The following is a 25,710-nucleotide window of genomic DNA, read 5'->3' as shown; positions in this document are numbered from 1 at the left end:
TTCTTGCATGCTATACAGACAAAGCATACCATTCATAGAGAAGGAAACGAGACAGAGTGTAATGTTACAGTCATAGCTAGTCACATTCTATCAGATGCTCAAAGACACATTTATTGGACAGCACATTAAAATTTGTGTGCAGACTCAAATTTTCCAAATACTTTCCCCTTTCATCCAGTAAGGTGCATTACACAGCTTTGCGGTTGAGCATTGACGTATTGTCTGCAACAATAGTCAACCAGATGGGGTTTTACGACAATCGAAAATGGTTTCATGATAATCATTAGACTTTTAATTCCAGGTTTTTATTGAATGCAGGTTGTTTTTGTCATGTTTGCAATGTAATTAAGTGTCCAAAGCAGATTTCAATTTTTACTGGAGATAACCAGAGTAACTAGAAATGTTGGAAGCATTAAATGAAAACCAAAGGATATTGAAAATGGTCGGCATCTGAGAAGTCAAGAAAGGTTTTGCGGGAAATGAAAATAATATTTCTTGATTTAAAGACATACAAGTATCTGAACAACTAAAGCTCTTTCATTTATTAAATATTTGCACGTTAAAAGTACAATGCACAACTTCGGAGTGAAGGAATGCTCCTTTAAAACTGAGGTGAGAAGGAATTTCTTCAGCCAGAGGGTGGTGAATCTGTGGAACTCATTGCCACAAAGGGCTGTGGAGGCCAGGTCATTGAGTGTCTTTCAGACAGAGATAGATAGGTTCTTGATCAGGAGAATGGGGATGAGAATCATATCAGTCATGATTGAATGGTGGAGCAGACTCGATGGGCCAAATGACCTAATTCTGCTCCTATATCTTATGGTCGTATGGTCTAAAAGGAATTTTGATGATAATGGTGATTCAGAAGTAGTTGTTGACAGTGGAAAGTGGACTTGTGAAATGAACCAAAATTATTTCTAGCTTGATTGATATTTTCAAAAGGGGAAAGGAGAAATGTGATCGAAGATTATAGAGATATTAATTGGGTTGTCTGGTCCGCATGAGGATTAGGAAGAAAGTATAGAAATCTTGGAAAAGAGTCGGAATTAATCTATTGATCCAGTCATGCACAGATTGGGAAAACTGGAAGGGAGATATGTCCCCGCTTTTACAAGCTTCCTGGGCACTGAATGGCTGTGATAGATCTTACAGAAGTTCACAACAGTTCCATTCTGCGCATAAAAACAAAGAATTGATACTTAGGATCATTCAGCAAAGTTGATTAAATGTCTTTGTTTGAGTTCAAGTTGTCCCTTAGCTTTATTACCTCATACCCATCCAGAAATCCTGGCATAATACAGGGCACAACTTCAAAATCTGCAGATAACACTAAATTGAAAGTACTGTCGTCTGTGAGGAGGGTAATGATAGATATCAAGAGGACAGAGTCAGGCTAGTAGAAGGAGTTGACAAGTGGCAGATGAAATTTAATGCAGTGAAGTGTGCAGTGATTCATTTTGTTGGAAATATGCAGAGGGAGAGCAGAAAATAAAGGGTACAATTCCGAAGGGGATGGAGGAGCAGAGGGACCTGGAGATATAAGTGCAAAACATTGAAGGTGTCCAGGCAGGTTGAGAAAGCAGTTAATAAATCATATGGGATTCTGAGCTTTCTAATCAGGGGCACAGAGTACAAAGGCGAGGAAGTTATGATAAACCTGTATGAAAGAGTGGTTCAGTCTCATTTGGAATTTTGAGTCTGATTTTGGGCATCACAAACGGTGGCACAGTGGTGAACACTGCTGCTTCACAGCGCCAGGGACCCAGGTTCGATTCTCGGCTTGGGTCACTGTCTGTGTGGAGTTTGCACATTCTCCCCGTGTCTGCGTGGGTTTTCTCCGGGTGCTCCGGTTTCCTCCCACAGTCCGAAAGACGTGCTGGTTAGGTGCATTGGCCGTGCTAAATTCTCCCTCAGTGTACCTGAACAGGTGCCTGAGTGTGGCAACTAGGGGATTTTCATAGTAACTTCATTGCAGTGTTAATGTAAGCCTACTTGGGATACTAATAAATAAACTTAAACTTAACACACTTTGGAAAGGATGTAAAAGCATTAGACAGAGTACAGAAAATTGTTGCAAGAATGATTCCTGGGATGAGGAACTTCAATTCCATGGATAGATTGGATGAGCTGGAGCTACCTCTTCAGGCACTGTCCCACCGATATTTGCAGTAACATCATCCTGGTCCCTGTAAACCCTCGGATGCACGAGGAATCTGCCTCTGCCTTTGTCTTGCTGCCTGGTCTCCTGTTGGTTTGCTTACTCCATTTGCTGCTGCTGGGCGTAGCGCTGATCCCCTCCAGTGCTTTAGGATGGAAGATTACAGGGTGAATAATTCCCCTTGTGTGACAACCCCACCCTTTCTTTCAAGGTAGCCGCTGAGGGCTCAGACAAATACTGCCAAGTGAATGAGCGGTCCCTCTCACGCTAGACTATATGTTAGCCCTTTAAGCTTTACAACCAACACTTGAGGTGTGGTCACTTCTTACCTCACACTCTGCCCTCTCAGAGTGCCAAATCATCAAGGTTGAACATCGGTGGCACAGTGGTTAGCACTGCTGCCTCACAGTGCCAGGGACCCGGATTCGATTCCTGGTTTGGGTTACTGTCTGTATGGAGTCTGCACGTTCTCCCCATGTCTGCATGGGATTCCTCCGGGTGCTCTGGTTTCCTCCCACAGTCCGAAAGACATGCTGGTTAGGTGCATTTGCCATGCTAAATTCTCCCTCAGTGTAGCCGAACAGGCGCCGGAGTGTGGTGACTAGGGGATTTTCACAGTAACTACATTGCAATGTTAATGTACGCTTACTTGTGACACTAGTAAATAAACTTTAAAAAAACTTTAAATGCCAAAGAGAGCTCCGTGTGATTGGAAATCAAAGGACCTCTTGCAGTGTGTCAGCTAAGTTACATTTAAAAAAAGTAAAGTTCATGCAATGAAGTTACTGTGAAAATCCTCTAAGTTGCCAGAGTTCAAATGGATGGATTATTGAAGGTACGGAAACTATTTGTGTCGGTATCATTTAATGAGGGAAACTGCATTAAATTCCAGTGAATTACAATTTAATTGCTTGCAAGTGGTTGATTTTGAAAATACTTGAGGGTCCCATTTGATGGGTGGGAACGTTTCCTGCCCACTTACTCTCCCAACACTGACTCCATCAGGAGCGATATTCCTGCTTCCGGGATCCTGATGAGCAGCCTCCTGTGCGACTTTTTGATAAAAGCAAATGATTGCGGATACTGGAATCTTTGACTCGAAACGTCAGCTCTTTTCTCTCCTTATAGATGGTGCCAGACCTGCTGAAATTTTCCAGCATTTTCTCTTTTTTGAGGCTGCCTGCCTGCCACCTTGCCCACTCCAGCAGACTCCACAATATCCAGTCTCCTGTCTCGGTATAAATCAGTCTACATGACTAGTTCAGTAACATAGCCCCTCTACTGCTCTACAGTGTAACACATGGAGTGCCATGTTATGAACTTAGATTGACATTTCACCTTTCACTAGAACTCATCGACCTGAAATGCGAACTCATAGAGTCATAGAGTCATTGAGGTTTATAGCATGGAAACAGGCCCTTCGACCCAACTTGTCCATGCTGCCCTTTTTAAAAAAAAACCCTAAACTAATCCCAATTGCCCGCATTTGGCCCATATCCCTCTATACCCATCGTACCCATGTAACTATCTAAATGCTTTTTAAAAGATAAAATTGTACCCACCTCTACTGCTACCTCTGGCAACTTGTTCCTGACACTCACCACCCTCTGTGTGAAAAAATTGCCCCTCTGGACACTTTTGGATCTCTCCCCTCACCTTAAACCTATGCCCTCTAGTTTTAGACTCCCCTACCTTTGGGAAAAGATATTGACTATCTATCTTGTCTATGCCCCTCATTATTTTATAGACCTCTATAAGGTCACCCCTCAGCCTCCTACACTCCAGAGAAAAAAGTCCCAGTCTATTCAGCCTCTCCTTATAACTCAATCCATCAAGTCCCGGTAGCATCCTAGTAAATCTTTTCTGCACTCTTTCTAGTTTAATAAAATCCTTTCTATGATAGGGTGACCAGAATTGCACACAGTATTCCAAGTGTGGCCTTACCAATGTCTTGTACAACTTCAACAAGACGTACCAACTCCTGTATTCAATGTTCTGACCGATGAAACCAAACATGCCGAATGCCTTCTTCAGCACTCTGTCCACCTGTGACTCCACTTTCAAGGAGCTATGAACCCCTAGATCTCTTTGTTCTGTAACTCTTCCCAACGCCCTACCATTAACTGAGTAAGTCCTGCCCTGGTTCAATCTACCAAAATGCATTACCTCGCATTTGTCTAAATTAAACTCCATCTGCCATTCGTCAGACCACTGGCCCAATTGATCAAAATACCGCTGCAATTGGAGATAACCTTCTTCACTGTCCACCATGCCACCAATCTTGGTGTCATCTGCAAACTTACTAACCATGCCCCCTATATTCTCATCCAAATTATTAATATAAATGACAGATAACAGTGGGCCCAGCACTGATCCCTGAAGCACACCGCTGGTCACAGGCCGCCAGTTTGAAAAATAACTCTCTACAACCACCCTCTGGCTTCTGTCAAGAAGCCAATTTTGTATCCATTTAGCTACCTCACCCTGGATCCCGTGAGATTTAATTCTGTAGGTTGGATCTCATGGGATAAAGGGGGAGGTGGCTAGATGGGTGGAGAACTGGCTTGGTCACAGAAGACAGAGGGTGGTAGTGGAAACGTCTTTTTCCGGCTGGATGCCTGTGACTAGTGGTGTTCTGCAGGGCTCTGTATTGGGACCTCTGCTGTTTGTGATTTATATAAACGATCTGGAAGAAGGTGTAACTGGGGTGATCAGTAAGTTTGCGGACGACACAAAAATGGCTGGACTTGCAGATAGTGAGGAACATTGTCAGAGGCTACAGAAGGATATAGATAGGCTGGAAATTTGGGCAAGGAAATGGCAGATGGAGTTCAATCCAGATAAATGCGAAGTGATGCATTTTGGTAGAACTAATGTAGGGGGGAGCTTTACGATAAATGGCAGAACCATAAAGGGTGTAGATACGCAGAGGGACCTGGGTGTGCAAGTCCACAGATCCTTGAAGGTGACGTCACAGGTGGAGAAGGTAGTGAATAAGGCATATGGCATGTTTGCCTTTATAGGACGGGGCATAGAGTATAAAAGTTTGCAGTTGTATAGAATGTTGGTTTGGCCGCATTTGGAATACTGCGCCCAGTTCTGGTCGCCACACTACCAGAAGGACGTGGAGGCTTTAGAGAGAGTGCAGAGGAGGTTTACCAGGATGTTGCCTGGTATGGAAGGGCTTAGTTATGAGGAGAGATTGGGTAAACTGGGGTTGTTCTCACTGGAAAGACGGAGGATGAGGGGTGACCTAATAGAGGTGTATAAAATTATGAAAGGCATAGATAGGGTGAACGATGGGAAGCTTTTTCCCAGGTCGGTGATGACGTTCACGAGGGGTCATAGGTTCAAGGTGAGGTGGGGAGAGGTTTAACACGGATATCAGAAGGACGTATTTTACACAGAGGGTTGTGGGGGCCTGGAATGCGCTGCCAGGCAAGGTGGTGAAGGCAAACACACTGGGAACGTTTTAGACTTATCTAGATAGCCACATGAACGGAGTGGGAATGGAGGGATACAAAAGAATGGTCTAGTTGGGACCAGGGAGCGGCGCGGGCTTGGAGGGCTGAAGGGCCTGTTCCTGTGCTGTATTCTTCTTTGTTCTTTGTTTGTTCTTTGTAAGGACGACAGATTTCCTCCCCTAAAGGACATTAGTGAGCCAGAGGAGTTTTTAACGACAATTGATGATAGTTTCACAGGCTGGAGTTTTCCCTGCAATGGGGCCATTGAAATCGCCGTTCACATCGGTAGGACTGGAAGATTCCATTGCCGTGCAGGGCTGGAAAACTTTGGCTATGGTCATCATTACTGAGACCAGCTTTCAATTCCAGATCTATGAACTGAATTGAAATTCTGTCAGCTGCCGTGGTGGGATTTAACCCGTGTCTCCAGAGGAAACGGTGGGGGGGGGGGGGGGGGGGGGGGGGGAGAGGGGTGCAGAATTCTCCCATCTTGAGACAAAGTGCTGTGGCGGGGGTGGGGGTTGGAATATGGAGTGTTTCCCACTGTGGAGGTTGGTGAGAAAATGTGTCAAATCTCCTGGCCCCGACCTCATTAATTTCTGCCCGGGTATTTCATGCTGTATTAATTGTCAGGGCAAAACTGGGTGTTGTGTAGTTCACTATCATATCTGGGCACCATATTGAAAAGACGCCACCATCACTAACCCACCATTGGAGAAAGAAGGTGGACCTTCTGAAAATGAAGTTAAATCTATGGGCACACTCTGAGACCGGAGATGGATCTGCTCAGAAAATAGGTCAATCTCCAATAACATTCTGATGCTGGAAGATGGACCCCCCTCCAGGACACAGAGTCTGGAAGATCCACCTGATGCTTCCCTGACCCACTGCTGTGGTATTCCGAAGTCCAGGTTTGCAGGTGGCCCCCCTCCTGAGCTCCGGAATTGTTCAGATGAGTCCTGACATCTGTACACCACGTTGTTCCAAATGTGTTTCACACTGACATGTTTTTCCACCAGCATCGTGGAGAATCAGGCGTGGAGGGGTCGGGCCTTCATCTGTATCCCATGAACACAATGAAAATGTGGTACATGCTGGTCTCTGGTGTGTTTTCCGACCTGCCATGGCGGACACCAGCGGAAAATCCCACTGTAAATTCAGGCCAGCGCGAGCCGGCGTGAAACCGATTTCTAGGCCTGCGCCATATTCCACCCCCACGCCTGCCATTGAACAGTCCAGCGGGGGTTTCGACAATTACGCCTTGGGTCTCTGGATTACTTGTCCGGGAACATAATCACTATGTCACCATCTCCCAATGTATATTTGAACAGGGTAATTTTACGAACCTAATTTGTACAATTTAAACAAAGCACTGCTCTGACCATAATATGTTCCTGTTTCGTTAACAGAATTGCACAGAAACAGTGCTGTGTCTCATATATGGAGGAACGTAGCTGCTCAGTTGGTATCAACTTTGCAAAAGAAAACGCAGACTGCTATGCAAATCCACATGATGTTTGTGGAGCGGACATCTATACGGCAAGTATTTTGCAGCATCTTACCTTTCTCACAGTACTGTCACCATCAATGGTGTTTCCAAAAGGACAGGCTGCAATTATGATACTCAAGTGCGTTGATTCCACGAAACACAAGTCATTTGCTGTCAAAGAATCAAATAAAAATGCCTCCAAACAGCTCCTCTTACAATCTTGAGACATCCTAAAAGTTTAATGTTTATTTATTAATCACAAGTAAGGCTTACATTAACACTGCAATGAAGTTACCGTGAAATTCTCCTAGTCGCCACACTCCGGCACCTGTTCGGTTCAATGCACCTAACCAGCACGTCTTTCAGAATGTGGGAGGAAACCGGAGCACACGGAGGAAACCCATGCAGACACGGGGAGAATATGCAAACTCCGCACAGACAGTGACCTAAGCCGGGAATTGAACCCAGGTCCCTGTGAGGCAGCAGTGCTAACCATTGATCCTAAAGTGCTTTGTCGCCAATGGAGTACTGTTGAGGTGTACTTACCGTTGAAAACTACTACATGAGGCAAACCACTTTGAAACTATTAGTTTGTAGTTTGCTGAGTAATATAAAATAAACAATTGCTTTATTGGGATGATTGCATTTATAGCCCAAAGATAGACTTATTGGGCTGCACAGTGGTTAACACTGCTGCCTCACAGCGCCAGGGACCCATGTTCGATTCCCGATTTGGGTCACTGTCTGTGCAGAATTTGCACGTTCTCCCCGTGTCTGCGTGGGTTTCCCAGGTTAGGGCATTGGCCATGCTAAATTCACTCAGAGTGCACCTGAACAAGCGCCAGAGTTTGGCAACTAGGGAATTTTCACAGTAACTTCATTGCAGTGTTAATGTAAGTCTACTTGTGACACTAATACATAAACTTTAAAATTGTACAACAGTGCTGTTGCAAGCTGGTATTTGTATAATTCAATCCACGTATAGTAAATACAAGTAACACTGGTGGCTATGTGTGAATCACCGTGCCCAGCAAAAAGGGGCTTAGCAGATGTGTAGGTAATGTGTAGTAAGCTTGATGTCTCTTCATATTAAACATTCAAATTCAAACTGCTCGAGGGCAGAGCCTTAAGGTTACATGGATGAAGTCAGAATACACTCGAGTGCACAAAGAATAGTTCAAATCTGAATTCCTTTTCCCCCTAAACAGCCTTTTAGACTGGGATTCAATTGGAAGGCCGGAATCTTATGGCCGTTCATGCCGGCGGGATTTTCCCATCCCGCTGCAGTGAATGGAGATTTGGCTGGGCGCCAAGATCTCCGACCTCATTGCAGCAGGAGTGTGGTGTGAGCGGCCGGTAAGATCACGTCCCAAATCTCAAAGTGAGATTGATAGATTGTTGTAATGCGAGGGTATTAAGGGCTATGGAAGAAGGCAAGTAGGTGGAATTACAATTCAAATCGGCCATGATCTATTTGAATAGGGGAACAGGCTCAAGGAGCTGACTGACCTCCTCCTGTTTGTCCATTCTTAGAAAACTTACTGGTCAGCTGGAGACTTTTAAAACTGACCATTGCACTGATTTGTAGTCTTTACGAATTTGCAATTATCTATTTCATTAGCTGAATCATCATGTGACTCCTTATTACAATACCCACTGATAATTACTCACTGATCTGACTTTGATTCCTGCCCAGATTGAAATTGAAATGGAACTCACTTCTTTCTGTCTCCAGTCTCTAAATCAGTAGATAATGTTGGTCATTACTCAGCACAAATTAATTTGACATTGGTCATCACATTCAGAAAGGCCACAGGGATAAAAGGTATGGGAAGTAAGGCTGGAACTAAGGAGACAGCTGGCTATCAGTCCCATCACTGATCTGATTCCTGAGTTATAACAGAAATTTTACATTGATGAGCACCAGGGACCATTTTGAATCAACTGGAAGATTAAGGTTCACTTGCTACTATAGTGTAAAGTTTTATTACTTAAAATTTCCTCAGATTAGATTGTGGTCAGGATGAGGAAAAATCAGCGCTTCTAACAACTAACTTGGTAAGGAGACATCAGAAGGTATCTTCAAGAATAAAACATTTTGTTTCAAAACCAATTTCATACTCACTTTAAGTCATCTGTCGATTTTATCAAAGATTTAGGCCGGGATTCTCACCAAAAATTCTAAGTGCCGAATTTGCGTAAAAACGGGAGTAACTCCCTCTGGATTTTTAAGCGGGATTTTTGAAATTAATCTCTCACACTCTGAGCACTGCAGAGTGCCTCAGGGAGATTCATGTTGAAAATCCAGGGGACGGCCTATTCACGCTGGAGAGGCTGATAGCATATCGCTGAGCAGGTCACTGTGTACACGCTGATCTGTCAGAGCGGAGATCGGTGCATGCGCAGTAGCCCCGCACTGCTGGCCTCCTGATCGCTGGCCAGCTCGATCGCTGCGAGTCTCTGTCTTCCCCTCCCCCACTGCCTTCCCTGCTCTCCCCCACTCTGCTCTGGCTCTGCCCCTCTCTCCCCTACTAACCTCCTCTGGCTCTGCCCCACTGTCTCCCACTGGCCTCCTCTGGCTCTGTCCCACTCTCAACTACTGGCCTCCTCTGACTCTGTCCCACTCTCCCCAACTGGCCTCCTCTGACTCTGTCCCACTCTCCCCAACTGGCCTCCTCTGGCTCTGTCCCACTCTCCCCCGCTGGCCTCCTCTGGCTCTGCTCCACTCTTCCCCACTGGCCTTCTCTGGCTCTGTCCCACTCTCATCTACTGGCCTCCTCTGGCTCTGCTCCACTCTCCCCCGCTGGCCTCCTCTGGCTCTGCTCCACTCTTCCCCACTGGCCTTCTCTGGCTCTGTCCCACTCTCATCTACTGGCCTCCTCTGGCTCTGCTCCACTCTCCCCCGCTGGCCTCCTCTGGCTCTGCTCCACTCTTCCCCACTGGCCTCCTCTGACTCTGTCCCACTCTCATCTACTGGCCTCCTCTGGCTCTGCTCCACTCTCCCCCACTGGCCTCCTCTGGCTCTGTCCCACGCTCTCCCACTGGCCTCTAGCTCTCCCCAACTCTCCTCTGCTCTCCCCCACTCTCCACCTAGCAATCGATTCTCCCACATAACCTCCTCCAGGGAAGCACTGATTGGCCAATCGGAGCATTCTGATGAATTGGCCAATCAGGACAGTGAAAGGCACACACCAATCAGGCCGAGAAGATGCCCCATTGAGAACCAGTCCATTTTGGATGGGGAAAGAGACATGTGGCCACGACTGCAGCCCTGGATCTCAGTGAGAAGGATTTGTGCACCTGGGGAGCATCCCAGTGCAGCCACTTAATGTCCGGCAGCCGGGCAACATTCCGATTTGCGGGATGCAGCTGACAGGGGTTTGCCAAGAGTAAATGGAGGGAGAGGTAAAGGGGATGGAGAGGAAATGACGAGACGAGAGGTGAAAAGGTGAAACGGAGACGGAAATCTGATATGGTTCATGTAAAGAGGGAAAAGCTGCAAACTGGGAATTCTGAGCAACTTTGAGCAATTCGTCGGGACGCAGGGACGTGTACTGCAAAATCCAGGACTGTCCTGGTTTTGCTGGGATGTCTGGTCACTACATCCCCCCTTTTTTCGGATGGGAATTTTGGGCACTCGTGAGGGCTGGCTGTCGGAAAATAAAAATAAACTGACAAAAATATCTCCGTCAAATGTCGGTTTAGTGGTAGAATGATTTATTTTTATCTGCTTTTCTCTAATTCTCCTTGCAGAAATGCTGCGACTGCTGTATGTTAGGAATGATATTTCGGAGCCAGTATGGAACATGCGAAGAAAAGCCAAGTCTGGGCTACCCTTGCAATCAGGCATTTTTCAGCTGTTGCGAGGGAGCTGAAGATATTACTCACCTTCCAGTGAAAAGATGGCTGAAACCAAAGCCACGAGCAGAGACGGCTCTTGTTCCAGACCAAGGTGCAGTATAGTCTTCATAGAATCTTACGGTGCAGAAAGAGGCCGCTCGGCCCATCGAGTCTGCACCGACCACAATCCCACCCAGACTCTATCCCTATAACCCCATGCACGTACCCTTGCTAGTCCCCCTGACACTAAGGGACAATTTAGCATGGCCAATCCACCTAACCCGCACTTCTTTGGACTGTGGGAGGAAACCGGAGCACCCGATGGAGACCCACGCAGACACGGAGAGAATGTGCAAACTCCACAAAGTCAGTGGCGCAAACTGGGAATCGAACGCGGGTCCCTGGCGCTGTGAGGCAGCAGTGCTAACCACTGTGCCACCATGCTGCCCGTGCTTGTAATTGGACATGAAACAAAATCAACACAGTATCACCATAAGATGTTAAATGTCATTAAATAAGTGTGATACGTCCGGGACTACAGAAGACTTTGGGGTAGATGTTTGACTGCCAGCTACCTCTTCCTCACCTGGAAAAGTGGGCAACTGTTAGTTGAAAACCCATTGGGGAACTTTGGTGTCCATTTGTCAGCTTGAGTCAAATTTCAGACCTGCCTTTAAATTGTGGCTTTTGAAACTCAGTCAAATATTCATAATGTTTTTTTTAAGCTTATTTATTAGTGTCACAAGTAGGCTTACATTAATACTGTAATGAAGTTACTGTGAAAATCCCCTCGTCGCCACACTCCGGTGCCTGTTCGGGTACACTGAGGCGGGATTTAGCATGGTCAATGCACCTAACCAGCATGTCTTTCAGACTGTGGAAAGAAACCGGAGCACCCGGAGAAAACCCACGCAGACATGGGGAGAAGGTGCAAAGGTGTAATTATATAATCCAATAGCCCTTGGGCAAATGTCAACAAAGAGATCTAATGTGACAGAAAGGATGGGTACATTTTTTTTCTAACCTGACCCTGTCAATCAAATTAGTTCAGCAGAGGGTATTTTTTTAAAAATCTTGCTGATTTTCACCTCAAAAATATGCAAATCCAAGTTCTGATCCTATTCCAAGGGCTTGATTTTCACTGAGTGAGGAAGACTCCACGGAACTTTAAAAGTGACGTGTGGACCTGGATGCGGAACTCCCACTCTCATTTCCAATGGATCCAATTTTTGCCCGTAACAAAAGGGAGTGGTTCATAATTCACACAGGAGGGAGGTCAAGCACAGCCGGGCCACTTGAACTTGCTGTGGAGCTTAAGATGCTGGCCGGTTCAGTTGCCTGGAGAAGGGCCCTTAGGGGCAGGCCGGGGTGCCAACGCTCGAGTCACGAGTCCCTGCCAGGGCACTGATGCAGCCAAAGGCCACCCTGCAGATGGATCACCCTCCACCACCAGCCCAACGACTCTTAGTTCCCGCCTGCCCAACCCCACATTTGTGACCTGGCAGTTTTAAGAATATTTTTAAATTGAATTTCTGAAGAGGTTGACTGGAAGGGTGCCTTCATGTTGAGGCATCTTCTCAGTTCCTGCCTCGCTCTAGCTAGAAGATCGCTGATTGGCCTGCCAGCTTTGAGAGTCACCCTTACCCCCCAGGACATGTTAGGAATCAGGAAACAGTTGCGGCTCCCACGGCGAGTGTGAGAGTTCAGCTCCTGGTGTCTGAACAGAGCTTTCATTGCAGAGTGACACCACAGGCACAAGAAATGTCTTCATGCAAGCCTGACTCATGAACAATTTATTTTTCCACAAACTACTGAGTAACCTGATGGTTTCTGGCCTTCTGCTACCCTTAAAAGAAACAAATTAAAATGTTTTTTCAAACATCCCACTCACTGGCCAACTTGATATTCAGTCAGGTCTCAATATCCGCTGCTGGTGTTCTGTGTCACTTTCATGTATGTACACACACTGCCTAGTACTGGTTATCCTGGGTGGCATGGTGGCACAGTGGTTAGCACTGCTGCCTCTCAGCACCAGGGGCCCAGGTTCGATTCCTGGCTTGGGTCACTGTCTGTGCAGAGTTTGCACGTTCTCCCCTTGTCTGCACGGATTTCCTCCGGGTGCTTCGGTTTCCTCCCACAGTCCGAAAGGCATGCTGGTTAGATGCATTGGCCATGGTAAATTCTCCCTCAGTGTACACAAACAGGTGCTGGAGTGTGGCGACTAGGGGATTTTCACAGTAACGTCATTACAGTGTTAATGTAAGCCTACTTGTGACACTAATAAATAAACTTAAACTTATCCAGCTGCCTAAACTGTGGTAGTTCAAGGGACTTCTCGAGGCTGTAACCAAGCACCCAAAGAAAGAGCTCTGACATTGATTTATTTCTGTGAAGCAAGGAGCAGCGCGCAATCCCAAAAGTCTTCCCACCTGCTGCCAGCCACGCAGCGGTAGACAAACCCTGGGGATTTCCCCATCTCTCTATAAGATTTGACTGCTAGCTCTGCAGACCAGCCGCTGTCATTGCTTGTGTGACTCTTCCCTGCCTCCGCACCACCAATCCTCTTCCTCCACACTCGCAACCCCCTTCCATCACCCCTCCCCCACTCACAGTCCCCAGTCAGCGGGTAAACCATGGACATTTGTTGAACAGTGAGAGCTTGCAGATTATCCTCGTGAGCTTGACCATGAAATTGGTTACGACCTCTCACTTGGCCATCTTCTGGGCTCTCCGATCACTCCTCGATATGTGCTCCATTTGAAAGTCAATCCTGTTGCACTTTGTGTTCACATATTCAGTGATTACAGTCATTTATTTCAGTTAGTTTTGATAATTTGTGATGCCATAATTGTTTTAGTGTCTGAAGGCTGATGCATACACAATTGCTGGGGTAAGGAACAGTACATGTGGTGATTGGCATTCAGAATGATTGGCTTGTGTTTATACCCTGAAGTGTTGGAAAGAAGCAGTAAAGACTTTCATTGTTATGCAGTAATTTACACTCACAGGCTTGTGAGTCTGTGGAATCTAATACAACAGTTCATTTGTTATAGCTGGCACAGAGTAAGGCAATTTAAAATACAGTCATGTTTCAATGTGCATACATTTGTACTCTTACAATGTGCTTTATGAAATTTTTAGAAATGTGTGCATTTCAGAAGAAGCTAGGTGAAAATAAATTATTGATGAATTATTAATGAAGAGTATAATTAAATGAACATTTATCTTCACTGGCAACATTAAAAAGTCATGATGTGGAGATGCCGGCGTTGGACTGGGGTAAACACAGTAAGAAGTTTAACAACACCAGGTTAAAGTCCAACAGGTTTATTTGGTAGCAAAAGCCACACAAGCTTTCGAGGCTCTGAGCCCCTTCTTCAGGTGAGTGGGAATTCTGTTCACAAACAGAACTTATAAGACACAGACTCAATTTACATGAATAATTATTCATGTAAATTGAGTCTGTGTCTTATAAGTTCTGTTTGTGAACAGAATTCCCACTCACCTGAAGAAGGGGCTCAGAGCCTCGAAAGCTTGTGTGGCTTTTGCTACCAAATAAACCTGTTGGACTTTAACCTGGTGTTGTTAAACTTCTTACATTAAAAAGTGGCAGTATATTTAATATTTATGTAGAAATGTTAAGCCATATCGAATTCTACATGGTTCCATATCTGTTTTGCTTGTTCAGTTTTTTAAAAAGTAGATAGTTTGCAAACCCTATTTATAAGTCAGGCGGCACAGTGGTTAGCACTGCTGCCCCACAGCTCCAGGGGCCCGGGTTCGATTCCCGGCTTGGGTCGCTGTCTGTGTGGAGTCTTCACATTCTCCCCGTGTCTGAGTGGGTTTCCTCCGGGTGCTCCGGTTTCCTCCCATGGTCTGAGAGACGTGCTGCTTAAGTGCATTGGCCAGGCTAAATTCTCCCTCAGTGTAGCCGAACAGGCGCCGGAGTGTGGCGACTAGGGGATTTTCACAGTAACTTCATTGCAGTGTTGATGTTAGGCTACTTGTGACACTAATAAATAAACTTAAACTTTATCAAGCATGTGACTTGGGCATCCTTGATTCTGTTCCCTGAAGTTGATGCCTGGTGCGACCTCTGCATAATGTTGCCCGTTCAATCCAGAGTTAAATCAAGGATTTGAACCTCAGCAATCAACAGCCGCCGGCAGTACATTATTGAGAGAAATTATGGCCTGCAATTTTGGACCCAGCCTCGAGGGCTCTCTGTTACAGATTCCTGTGGAGTTGTCACCCACTCATTAATGTATTCATTGTGAATTCCCCATATATTGTTGCAAGAATCATAGAATCATAGAATCCCTATAGTGCAGAAGGAGGCCATTTGGCCCATCGAGCCTGCACTGACTACAATCCCAACCGGACCCTATCCCCGTAACCCCACGTATTTACCCCGCTAAGATTATGTTAGTTTGCCATTCTGCAGAGCTACCAATACACGATATGGTCAGCTCTGCTCAATCGCAAAAGATATTTGGCCACATTGCATGTTCAGGGGACGCAGACTGCTGGTATCAAATAAATCTACACAGAAACCTATCATGATGCTCATGGTGAAAATTTAGGTTGGTTTTGAGGGTGAATTCTTCATGCCTCTCTGGTGTCAGCTGTAGGAAAGCCTAGTAGGGTAGGCAATCGTCATGGAGGATTAGCTAATAGTCGACTGCAGCACAAAAACCCGGAAACAGTGGCAGTAAAAAGGGACATTGGAAATCAAATTTAGTAAGTTCGATTAATTTTACAAAATGAAAAGTGCAAACTTTTTTTTCAAATTTAGAAATTTAAACTTATTTTTCAAACAAGTGCAATAACTTTAACCAGCTAATCAGAATCTCTTTGGATTCTCCTTTGGCAGATAAGGCAAAGGAGAATCCAAAGAGCTTCTACAAATACATAAAGGGCAAAAGAGTAACTAGGGAGAGAGTAGGGCCTCTTAAGGATCAACAAGGTCATCTATATGTGGATCCAGAAGAGATGGGTGAGATCCAAAATGAATATTTCTCATCAGTATTTACTGTTGAGAAAAGCATGGATGTTAGGGAACTTGGGGAAATAAATAGCGATGTCTTGAGGAGTGCACATCTAACAGAGAAGGAGGTGCTGGAAATCTTAAAGCGCATCAAGGTAGATGAATCCCCGGGACCTGATGAAGTGTATCCCAGGACATTGTGGGAGGCTAGGGAGGAAATTGTGGGTCCCCTAGCAGAGATATTTGAATCATTGACAGCCACAGGTGAGGTGCCTGAAGATTGGAGGGTGTCAAATGTTGTGCCTTTGTTTAAAAAAGGCTGCAGGGAAAAGCCTGGAAACTACAGGCTAGTGAGCCTCACATCTGTAGTGGGGAAGTTGTTAGAAGGTATTTTGAGAGACAGGATCTACTGGCATTTAGAGAGGCAAGGACTGATTAGGAACAGTCAGCACGGCTTTGTGAGTGGAAAATCATGTCTCACAAATTTGATTGAGTTTTTTGAAAGGGTAACCAAAAAGGTAGATGAGGGCAGTGCAGTTGATGTTGTCTATATGGACTTTAGCAAGGCTTTTGACAAGGTACCACATGGTAGGTTGATGCATAAGGTTAAATCTCACGGGATCCAGGGTGAGGCAGCTAAATGGATACAAAATTGGCTTCTTGACAGAAGACAGAGGGTGGTTGTAGAGGGTTGTTTTTCAAACTGGAGGCCTGTGACCAGCAGTGTGCCTCAGGGATTGGCACTGGGTCCAGTTATTTGTCATTTATATTAATGATTTGGCTGAGAATTTAGGAGGCATGGTCAGTAAGTTTTCAGATGACACCAGGATTGGTGGCATAGTGGACAGTGCAGAAGGTTATCTAGCATTGCAACAGGATCTTGATCAATTGGGCCAGTGGGCTGATGAATGGCAGATGGAGTTTAATTTAGATAAATGTGAGGTAATGCATTTTGGTAGATCAAACCAGGGCAGGACTTACTCAGTTAATGGTATGGCATTGGGGTGAGTTATAGAACAAAGAGATCTAGGGGTACATGTTCATAGCTCCTTGAAAATGAAGTCACAGGTGGACAGAGTGGTGAAGAAGGCATTCGGCATGCTTGCTTCCATTGGTCAGAACACTGAATACAGAAGTTGGGACACCTTGTCAAAGTTGTACAAGACATTGGTAAGGCCACACTTGGAATACTGTGTACAGTTCTGGTCACCCTATTGTAGAAAGGATATTATTAAACTAGAAAGAGTGCAGAAAAGATTTACTAGGGTGCTACCAGGACTTGATGGTTTGAGTTATAAGGAGAGGCTGGATAGACTGGGGCTTTTTTCTCTGGAGCGTAGGAGGCTGAGGGGTGATCTTATAGAGGTCTATAAAATAATGAGGGGCATGGATGCGCTAGATAGTCAATATCTTTTTCCAAATGTAGGGAAGTCTAAAACTTGAGGGCATAGGTTAAGGTGAGAGGGGAGAGATACAAAAGGATCCAGAGGGGCAATTTTTTCACACAGAGGGTGGTGAGTGTCTGGAACAAGCTGCCAGAGGTGGTAGTAGAGGCGGGTACAATTTTGTCTTTTAAAATGCATTTAGGCAGCTACATGGGTAAGATGGCTATTGAGGGATATGGGCCATATACAGGCAATTGGGACGAGTTTAATAGTTAAAAAAAAGGCGGCATGGACAAGTTGGGCCGAAGGGCCTGTTTCCATGCTATAAACCTCTAGGACTCTAAATCACTTTGAAAACAACATTTAAAAGTCTGATAAATTCAACAAGAAAAGTAGATTTTGCTTTTTACCAAGATTTATCACACTTTTAGAGGATTTCATGTTTGAAAAGTCGATCCGTTGTAAACTTGAAAGATTCTTGTTGCCCGGGGCCTCCATATTGAGAATTCACACATTCAGAAGAAGCTTGCTCACAAGAGGCTCATTATGCCTGGAAATAACAGGTCTAAAATGTTGAAGTATAATTAATTTATTTAAATTGTTGGCAATTAACCATGGCATGTTTGGAAGTGGAAATGGATTTAATCAGGCAGGCTGCAGCCTTCCCACTCTTCAAGTCCAGGGTGGAAAGGCCCATGGTAAGACTTGCCGCCTTAGCCGTCAATTGAGGTCCTTAAATGGGCAATTGATGACCACTTAAGGGCCTCATCCTGCTGCCTCTTCAACAAGGTCCTGCTCCTCGATGGCAGAAGCCATCCCCTCAGGCTGCCATTGTAGCTGAACAGAGGTTATTAGGCCTTAAAGTGGTGAAGGTGAGAGCACCAAGCCAGATCTTCTGGAGGACTTGAAGAAGTATCTTGCTGTACAAGACAAAGTGAGGTGAAGCTGCCTTGGACAGACTGAAGATCTTCGATGGGATCCCTCATCCATATGACGAGAGGAAACATCTGGTCATGCCAGCAGCCCTGAAGACGGTATGTTAGAAGCCAACCTGTAAATTTGCCCCTCTTGAAGTTGGTTGGAAATACCAGGCTGCAACAGCCATTCCTGAAGAGAAGCGTAAAGAAAAATAAACCAAGCTTCACTATGAGAAAAAGAAGAGAATTTTAAAACTGAAGAAAGTAGCTGTGAAGAATCTGTTGAAAACAAAGTTTGCCAAGTAACTGAAGTTCTGAAACAATGTGGTGTCCTTGCTTAATATATTCTCTCAGAACCATTGACAGCAAAAGCTGTAGAAATTTTTAAAAACTCCACAGCGGGGTGGGCCTCTCGGGGGACAGGACAAGCAAATGTGTGCAGGCTGATTGTGACCACCCATGGTGAGTGGGGTCTTCTCTCGTTCAACGGCACTCACTGTCCGATCAAGGGATCCAGCATTGGTTGTAATTACTTCAGTCAGGCCATTGAGCTTGGCCTATTGGAGTATGAATTCTCTGATTAAGGATCCAATTGATGGGCCAATCAGGGAGTCTTTGCCTTGTACTTAACGGGGTGTGTCAGTTCCTCTGACACCCCCAGAGATAGGCTGGTAACTACAAGCACCTATGTACTGTGTTAGAGTTTGTAAATAAAGTGATTTTAGTGAAGGGACTTCTGCCTCTGAAGACTTATTACAGGGGGCCCAGCTGAGAATCATCCCCCTGCCCTTGTGGCCGAACTCCCTCACCCCCTTCCCTCACAACCCCCAACCTATCAAGCCCCTCCCGCCATAACTTTCCTCTGACTTCGGTCATTCCTCCATTCTGGGCCTCCGGTGGCTGTCGATCCCATAGCAGCAGCCACGGTCTCCCTGGTGAAGCTGGTGAACAAAAAGAACTGCCTGGTCTCTGATTGGCTGGCAGCCCTAGGTGGGTGGGGTTTCAGCCATTGATGTCCTTGCCCCTGGGGAAGGCCCACCAGTGCCCGCTTTAAAACCAGCGAGCCTTCCCAGAGGTTGCAATGTCGTCTCTCACTGGCACTCCAGTGGGATGGTGAGACACCCACGCCTACGTAAAATCCCACCTCCCCCACCCCTCACCCCCGTTACACGGTCGCTAGGCCATTCTGCAGTGACGAACACTGAGCATGTTGCAATTACTGGGCCACCATGATGTATTTTTGCTTACTAATCTCTCTTTCTGTCGAGAGTTCCTATAAAGTAATGGCCTCAGGCCTCTGCAGTAGAATATGCAGCAAGCCAGTAGGGTGTTGAATTAGCTAGGGTGTAAAACGCTGTCTGTTTTGTTCCCCCACTGACATCGGAATTCTACCCCATTTTGTTGCTAAGGAGTTGCTAAATTGGTGTGTGAGTCCGTGAATGCAGATGCACTCACAGAGAAAGAATAAAATGAAAGGGAATCCTTCATCCCCGAGATATAAAGCTTTAAAAGAGACAGTCTTCCAACTTGAAATGAATGAAAAACTTGAAGTATGAGGAGCATCTGAGGACTCTGGGTCTGTACTCGATGGAGTTTAGAAGGATAAGGGGGGAATCTCGTTGAAACGTACAGAATACTGAAAGGCCTGGATAGAGTGGACGTGGTGTGGTGAACCATCGTTGGTTCCCACTTGATAGTACTGAGCCAGGGGCTGGCCAGTACTACAAGGATGTACATATGTTACTGTTGGGCTGAGCTATTGTTGCTGTTGGGGTTAGGGTGGGGTTGTTACACCTTTGTACTGTAGTGTTGTGGCACATCCCAGTCGGGCTCTGCCTCCTGGGAGAGGTATAAGAGTCCCTGCTCTGGCCGGGACCCCTTCAGTCTGGGATAGTGTATATAATTACTGGCTGCTTCATTACAGTAAATAAAAGCCTTTCATTTACCGAGCTTCAGGCCTCGTGTTTGAGTAGCGCATCACGTGGGGAAGATGTTTCCATTGGTAGGAGAGACTAGGATCCGAGGGGCACAGCCTTAGAGTAAAGGGACAACCCTTTAGAACTGAGGTGAGGAAGAATTTCTTCAGCCAGAGGGTGGTGAATCTATGGAATTCATTGCCACAGAAGGCTGTGGAGGCCAGATCATTGAGTGCATTTAAGATAGAGATGGATAGACTCTTCATTGGTCAAGGGATCAAAGGTTATGGGGAAAAAGCAGGAGAATGGGGTTGGGAAACTTATCAGCCATGATTGAATGGCAGAACAGACTCGATGGACCGAATGGCCTAATTATGCTCCTGTATCTTATGGTCTTGTGAAACACACATAGCCAGAATTTCCTCATTCTACTTTCACCAAAATGACTCTGAAATTTTCTCCTGTCTTTAACATCGAATATTGCGGAAATTAATTCATACCCAAATTTCCCCTGGGGTTGTTCATCTGTCTATATTGGACTATTAAAACTGACATAAAACAAACATGAATGTCTGCCACCGATTGGGCTCAGAGCAAACGAGCTGCTGTCTTGTGCAATGGTGCCTCGCAGTCGGAAGCTCTTGTTTTGTTTCCTCTCCCAGGACAGGGACAGGTCCACTGGGGCAGACATTCCAGCTTTCAGCCCTTCCAAAGGCAGAGGGGTCGGTGTCTGAAACCATTCGAGTACGCCGAGAGTGACACCACTTCGGTTAAGTATAATCTAGGTTTCAGTAAGAATTATTACTTTAAAATGTGATGAAAATTGCTGTCAAACTCCAGACCTTAGTTGCACTGAGGTCAGGTGACTCTGAAGCATTGTTCGCTGATATTTCTTGGAAATCGATACTGGCGCGTGACTAATCTGTAAGTGCAGGAAACTTGTCTTTTGCAAGCAGGGGAGCAGGTGCAAAAGTGGGTTTAGGAGGATTTCAGTGGATGCCTCACAGGGTTTCTTCCTAGGCCTGGGGAGTCCCAGCAAATGAAAGGATTGAGAATAGCTTAAAAAAAAAGGTAAGTGCCTTTACAGCATTACTTGAGGAGTAGGAATGTTTCCCCCTTGCCTGGGGTTGAGGCCTGCTCCAGAGCATTCCCACCGAGTGAAAGCCTTGCCCGTCACTTAGGCTGACTTGCCAGCAGAAATCCTGCTGTGAAAACATACGGACTTGAATTTTACACTCTCCCCCAGGGTGGGTTTTGAGAGGGGGTGCTGGTGAGGGGCAAAGGGAGGGGCGGGGGCGGGTGCATTAAATGACATGGATGGCATTCCTTCCCAATCCCACCCACCCTGACCCGGATGCGTTTTTATGGTGAGGCGGGCAGGCCCTCGAGCTGGAAGCCTTCCCATGTCTCCATTAAGGTCGCTAAGTGGCCTTTTCCCACTCAGCCTCGGTTGACAGGCTGGCGGTGGCCGGATAACTCATGGTGGGAAATAGAAAAGCTTTAGATTCTCGATCTCGGGCAGGGAGTTGGGGGGGGTTGGGGTTGGGCCTGACATCTCCACTGGAAGCCCCTCATGGACTTGATACCTGCGGACCCCTCTCCCCCTTGGCCTATTCTCCAATAACCCAGCTGCCCCCCCTGATGATCTCCCAAGGCAGCCCCTACTCTTCCCCCTGAGATCCCTGCACTTATCTTCACACCAGCTCCCTGCACTTAGTCCTAGGTACAGCACCACTATGTCTCTTCCGGCTACTGCAGCGCTGTGCCTGGATGGGCTGGAGAGCTGTCAGCCGATCAGATTGGCCAAAATCTCTCCAAGCGCAGATGGAAGTCCCACCTGATGCCAATCAGTGCTCAACTGAGCACAAAATGGCAGCGGGCTTGTTGGAGTTGGCAAGGATATGTTCCCCTCCAACTATCTGGATAGTGAGGGTTCAGTCCCCACCCTCTGAATAATTCCCATCCCCACCCCCCCATCCCCTCACCGCCTCCATCCTCAGCCCACCAATCTTTGTAGGAACCAAAGCGATTGAGAGGAAGAGAAAACAAGTACATTTAGATGGATACTTGCGTTTTCCTAAATTGAGAACTTGCACAAAGATTGCAGCCAGCGGTAATATTTAGGATGCCAAATCTACAAATCCACAATTACAAAGTAGGAGTAGCAATAAAATTACATTCTCAAAGAGCAAATTTCGTCTTTTCCTTTTTCCGCCAGGGGCTTGCATCTGAAAGCAATAAGAGTTAGAAGATAAAGCTAAAAAGCTGGAATGATTTTTCTCTTTGATGAGAAAAATCAACCCATGAAAGAATCCGAGTTAGCAAGGATTGGCAAGTCAGAGCAGAGAATTCATATGCATTGGGTGACTAAAACTAGTGCTATAACTTGGTCACAAGCTGCAGCACTCTCATTCTCTGTCATGTTACTGATTAGCCTTATACTTGTTCCTTTTAAAATGTATACACCAGAGGCAGATTCACTCTTTGTGGGGCCCTACACTCACCTTCATTTCTGGGCTACTTGAACCGTCCCCCCGCTCTGTGATGTTAAGCCCGTGGCTGGGTTGAGTTGCCCTTTGACTGCTCCCCTCTCTGCTTGACCGCTGCTGACCAGGTGGCTCACCTTGAATTGTCGCTTTTGCCCTGCGCCTCGCCTCGCTGTTCCTGGCTGGCCTGCCCTCCTCAACCCTGGGTTGAGAAACCTGCTGGCTGCACCTTTCTCTGTAAAAGTAAAACACAGGATCTTCTGCCTCTGCCCCGGTCCTTCCTCAGCTAGTCGCCTCTCATTCCTTGCTTGCGCACGCTTCAACATTCGTAACCAGTCTGTTTTCCCGCACTAAGGGTGACTCAAACGATCAGAGTGTGATGTCGTTATGCATTGCCTTATGGAGCTGCAGAGCTCAGTTTGCAATCTTCTATCAACAAGCAGCCGCTCAGAGAAAGGGTTCTGTCCAGGTATGAATGCCTGGCTCCCATCCATGCTATTTCTACTGGAACTTATTGACTTCTGTGCCATCATTTGATTTGATTTGATTTATTATTGTCACATGTATTAGCATACAGTGAAAAGCATCGTTTCTTGCGCGCTATACAGACAAAGCATACCGTTCATAGAGAAGGAATCGAGAGAGTGCAGAATGTAGTGTTACAGTCATACCTAGGGTGTAGAGAAAGATCAACTTAATGCAAGGTAAGTCCATTCAAAAGTCTGATGATAGCAGGGAAGAAGCTGTTCTTGAGTCAGTTGGTACGTGTCCTCAGACTTCTATATCTTTTTCCCGACGGAAGAAGATGGAAGAGAGAATGTCTGAGGTGCGTGGGGTCCTTAATTATGCTGGCTGCTTTGGCGAGATAGTGGGAAGTGTAGACAGAGTCAATGGATGGGAGACTGGTTTGCGTGATGGATTGGGCTACATTCACAGCCTTTTGTAGTTTCACCTGCAAGAGTAATTCATCTCTACCTGCTCATCTCACCTTGGACATGATCTCTACTGGAAAAATGGATTATTCAGCATCGGCTTCAGTCTGGTGACCTCAGTGACTGAATACACCACAGGGTTTTTTGATTCTGGATTCTGGACTTGAGAGAAACCATAATTTCTATTTTCTTTGCAGACTCTGCCCTGAATCTGTTTCTTATCTTTATCTCTCTTTTACAATATGAATGCAAAAGGATGAGGGGGTGGGGAATGTTGCAAACCCTCTATCGTTTTGATTGTGCATAAAATAAACTAACCCTCCAAGTTTATCCTATCTCGAGTTTGCTGTGGGGTTATTAATGGAAGATTGGATCACGCCAAAACCGAGGGTGGGATGGGGGTTTGGGAAATAGGCCACCCCATATAAATGGGGAAGTCAAAATTGAAACATCTTTCTATTTATGGACGGGTGGTGAGCGGAGAAATTAGGCCTGTTTAAGTTAAACTCCCTTCAGTCTGTGACAGTGAGTCATTTTTTAAAATATGCCTTTTTTTGCAAATGGGAGCAACTAATGGAAATGGCCACATTCATAGAATCCCTACAGTACAGAAGGAGGCCATTCAGCCCATCGAGTCTGCACCGACCACTATTGCACCCAGGCTCTATTCCCGTAACCCTACGTATTTACCCTGCTAATCTCCTGACACTAGGGTCAATTTAGCATGGCCAATCACCCTAACCCGCACATCTTTGGATTCATTCATTTGATCTGGAGGTGTGACTAGTTTTGTGTGTGAATTTTTTTTAATGCAGAGAAAACTCAACCCCAATGTAGTTTTCCGTTTTAACAAAATATTTTATTCACTGCTGAAAAGCTCAATATCCATAAATGGGAGTTAATTTTTCCAACAGCAACAAAACAGACAACCCTTATCCACCCTTCAAGAACGTTTGCATCTATTCCATGAATGTGTGCCCCCCCCCCCCTACTTTGTGGGTTAAGGCCCTTGTAACAGCCAAATGGAGTCTCAGTTCAAATGGCTCGATTGAGTTTGGATTTCCCTTCGGTGTGAATTACGCCTCACCGTCTTTCCGCTACCAGCCAGAACGGGATCTGTCAGAAAGGGGAGGGATTGCTACATCCTGGTCCCACCTGCCGTTTTTAAGGATCTGTGCAACTGGGAAGAGTCTGTAAAAATCTGGCCCTAATTCTATTCACATTGATTTCATTGAATGGGTGTGATATGATGCAGACAATTCTCTATGCTATAGTTTCACCTATGAAGTGAAGGAGCAGCACGGTGACACAAGTGGTTAGGATTGTTATCTCAAAGTGCCAGGGATCCTAGGTGATTGTGTGGAGTCTGCATGTTCTCCCCACGTCTGAGTGGGTTTCCTCCGGTACGGTGGCACAGTGGTTAGCAGTGCTGCCTCACAATGCCAGAGACCCGGATTCTGGCTTCGTCTGCACATTCTCCCTGTGTCTGCATGGGTTTCCTCCAGGAGCTCTGGTTTCCTCCTACAGTCCAAAGAAAAGTGGGTTAGGTTGATTAGCTATGCTAAATTAACCCCTAGGGCAAAACTTTCCCATTCCGCCCACCATGGGAATTGTAGCGGGCGGGACAGGAACATGCAAAGTTCCGTTGACAGGCAGGTCTTGATGGCCATGCCTGGAAAATCCCACCCTGAGGGGGATTAGCAGGGTAAATACATGGGGGGTTACAGGGGTAGGATCTGGTTGGGATTGTTGTCGGTGCAGGCTCGATGGGCCGAATGGCCTCCTTCTGCACTGCAGGGGGAATTCTATGATGAAAACTTTCCCCAATTTGTTGCAACAGACGTTTAATAAAAATCAAAAAGTCAGCTGAAGAAATTGTATATATTTCCAAAACAGAAAATGCCAGCTTTTTTTTAATAAGGAGATGGCCCATAATTTCAATTAGGAACACAAAATATCCTGTGACGTCAAACTGATGGGATAAGTAATAGCACAGATGGTCATAGTTGGCAGGCTTGAAAAGAAAACAATGTTGGAAACAATACCTTGGCTCTTGGCTGCCTTCAGGTGGAAACCAATGAAAGGAAGAGAAAAAAAATATTCTTCTTGGCAGCGGATTCTGTCAAATTTCAAAGA

At 45.8% G+C, this 25,710-nt stretch overlaps 1 protein-coding gene and 1 pseudogene across 4 annotated transcripts in view; both read left to right on the top strand.

Annotated features, from left to right (window-relative positions):
• fbln2 (fibulin 2) overlaps positions 1-25,710 on the top strand; it is a 235,781-nt gene that overhangs the window by 133,038 nt on the left and 77,033 nt on the right. For all 4 annotated transcript variants that reach the window (XM_078209667.1, XM_078209664.1, XM_078209665.1 and 1 more), the window contains 2 exons: positions 7,032-7,161; positions 10,865-11,063. In XM_078209667.1, coding sequence (XP_078065793.1) covers positions 7,032-7,161; positions 10,865-11,063 — 329 coding nt within the window. The remainder of the gene's footprint in view (positions 1-7,031; positions 7,162-10,864; positions 11,064-25,710) is intronic.
• LOC144485598 (putative ribosomal protein uL13-like) lies at positions 16,932-18,581 on the top strand (annotated as a pseudogene).

Source organism: Mustelus asterias, chromosome 3, assembly GCF_964213995.1.
Source record: "Mustelus asterias chromosome 3, sMusAst1.hap1.1, whole genome shotgun sequence".
In the NCBI taxonomy this organism is placed as follows: Eukaryota; Metazoa; Chordata; class Chondrichthyes; order Carcharhiniformes; family Triakidae; genus Mustelus; species Mustelus asterias.
The sequence above is the reverse complement of the archived record's forward strand: the minus strand, read 5'-3'. Positions and strand labels throughout refer to the sequence as shown.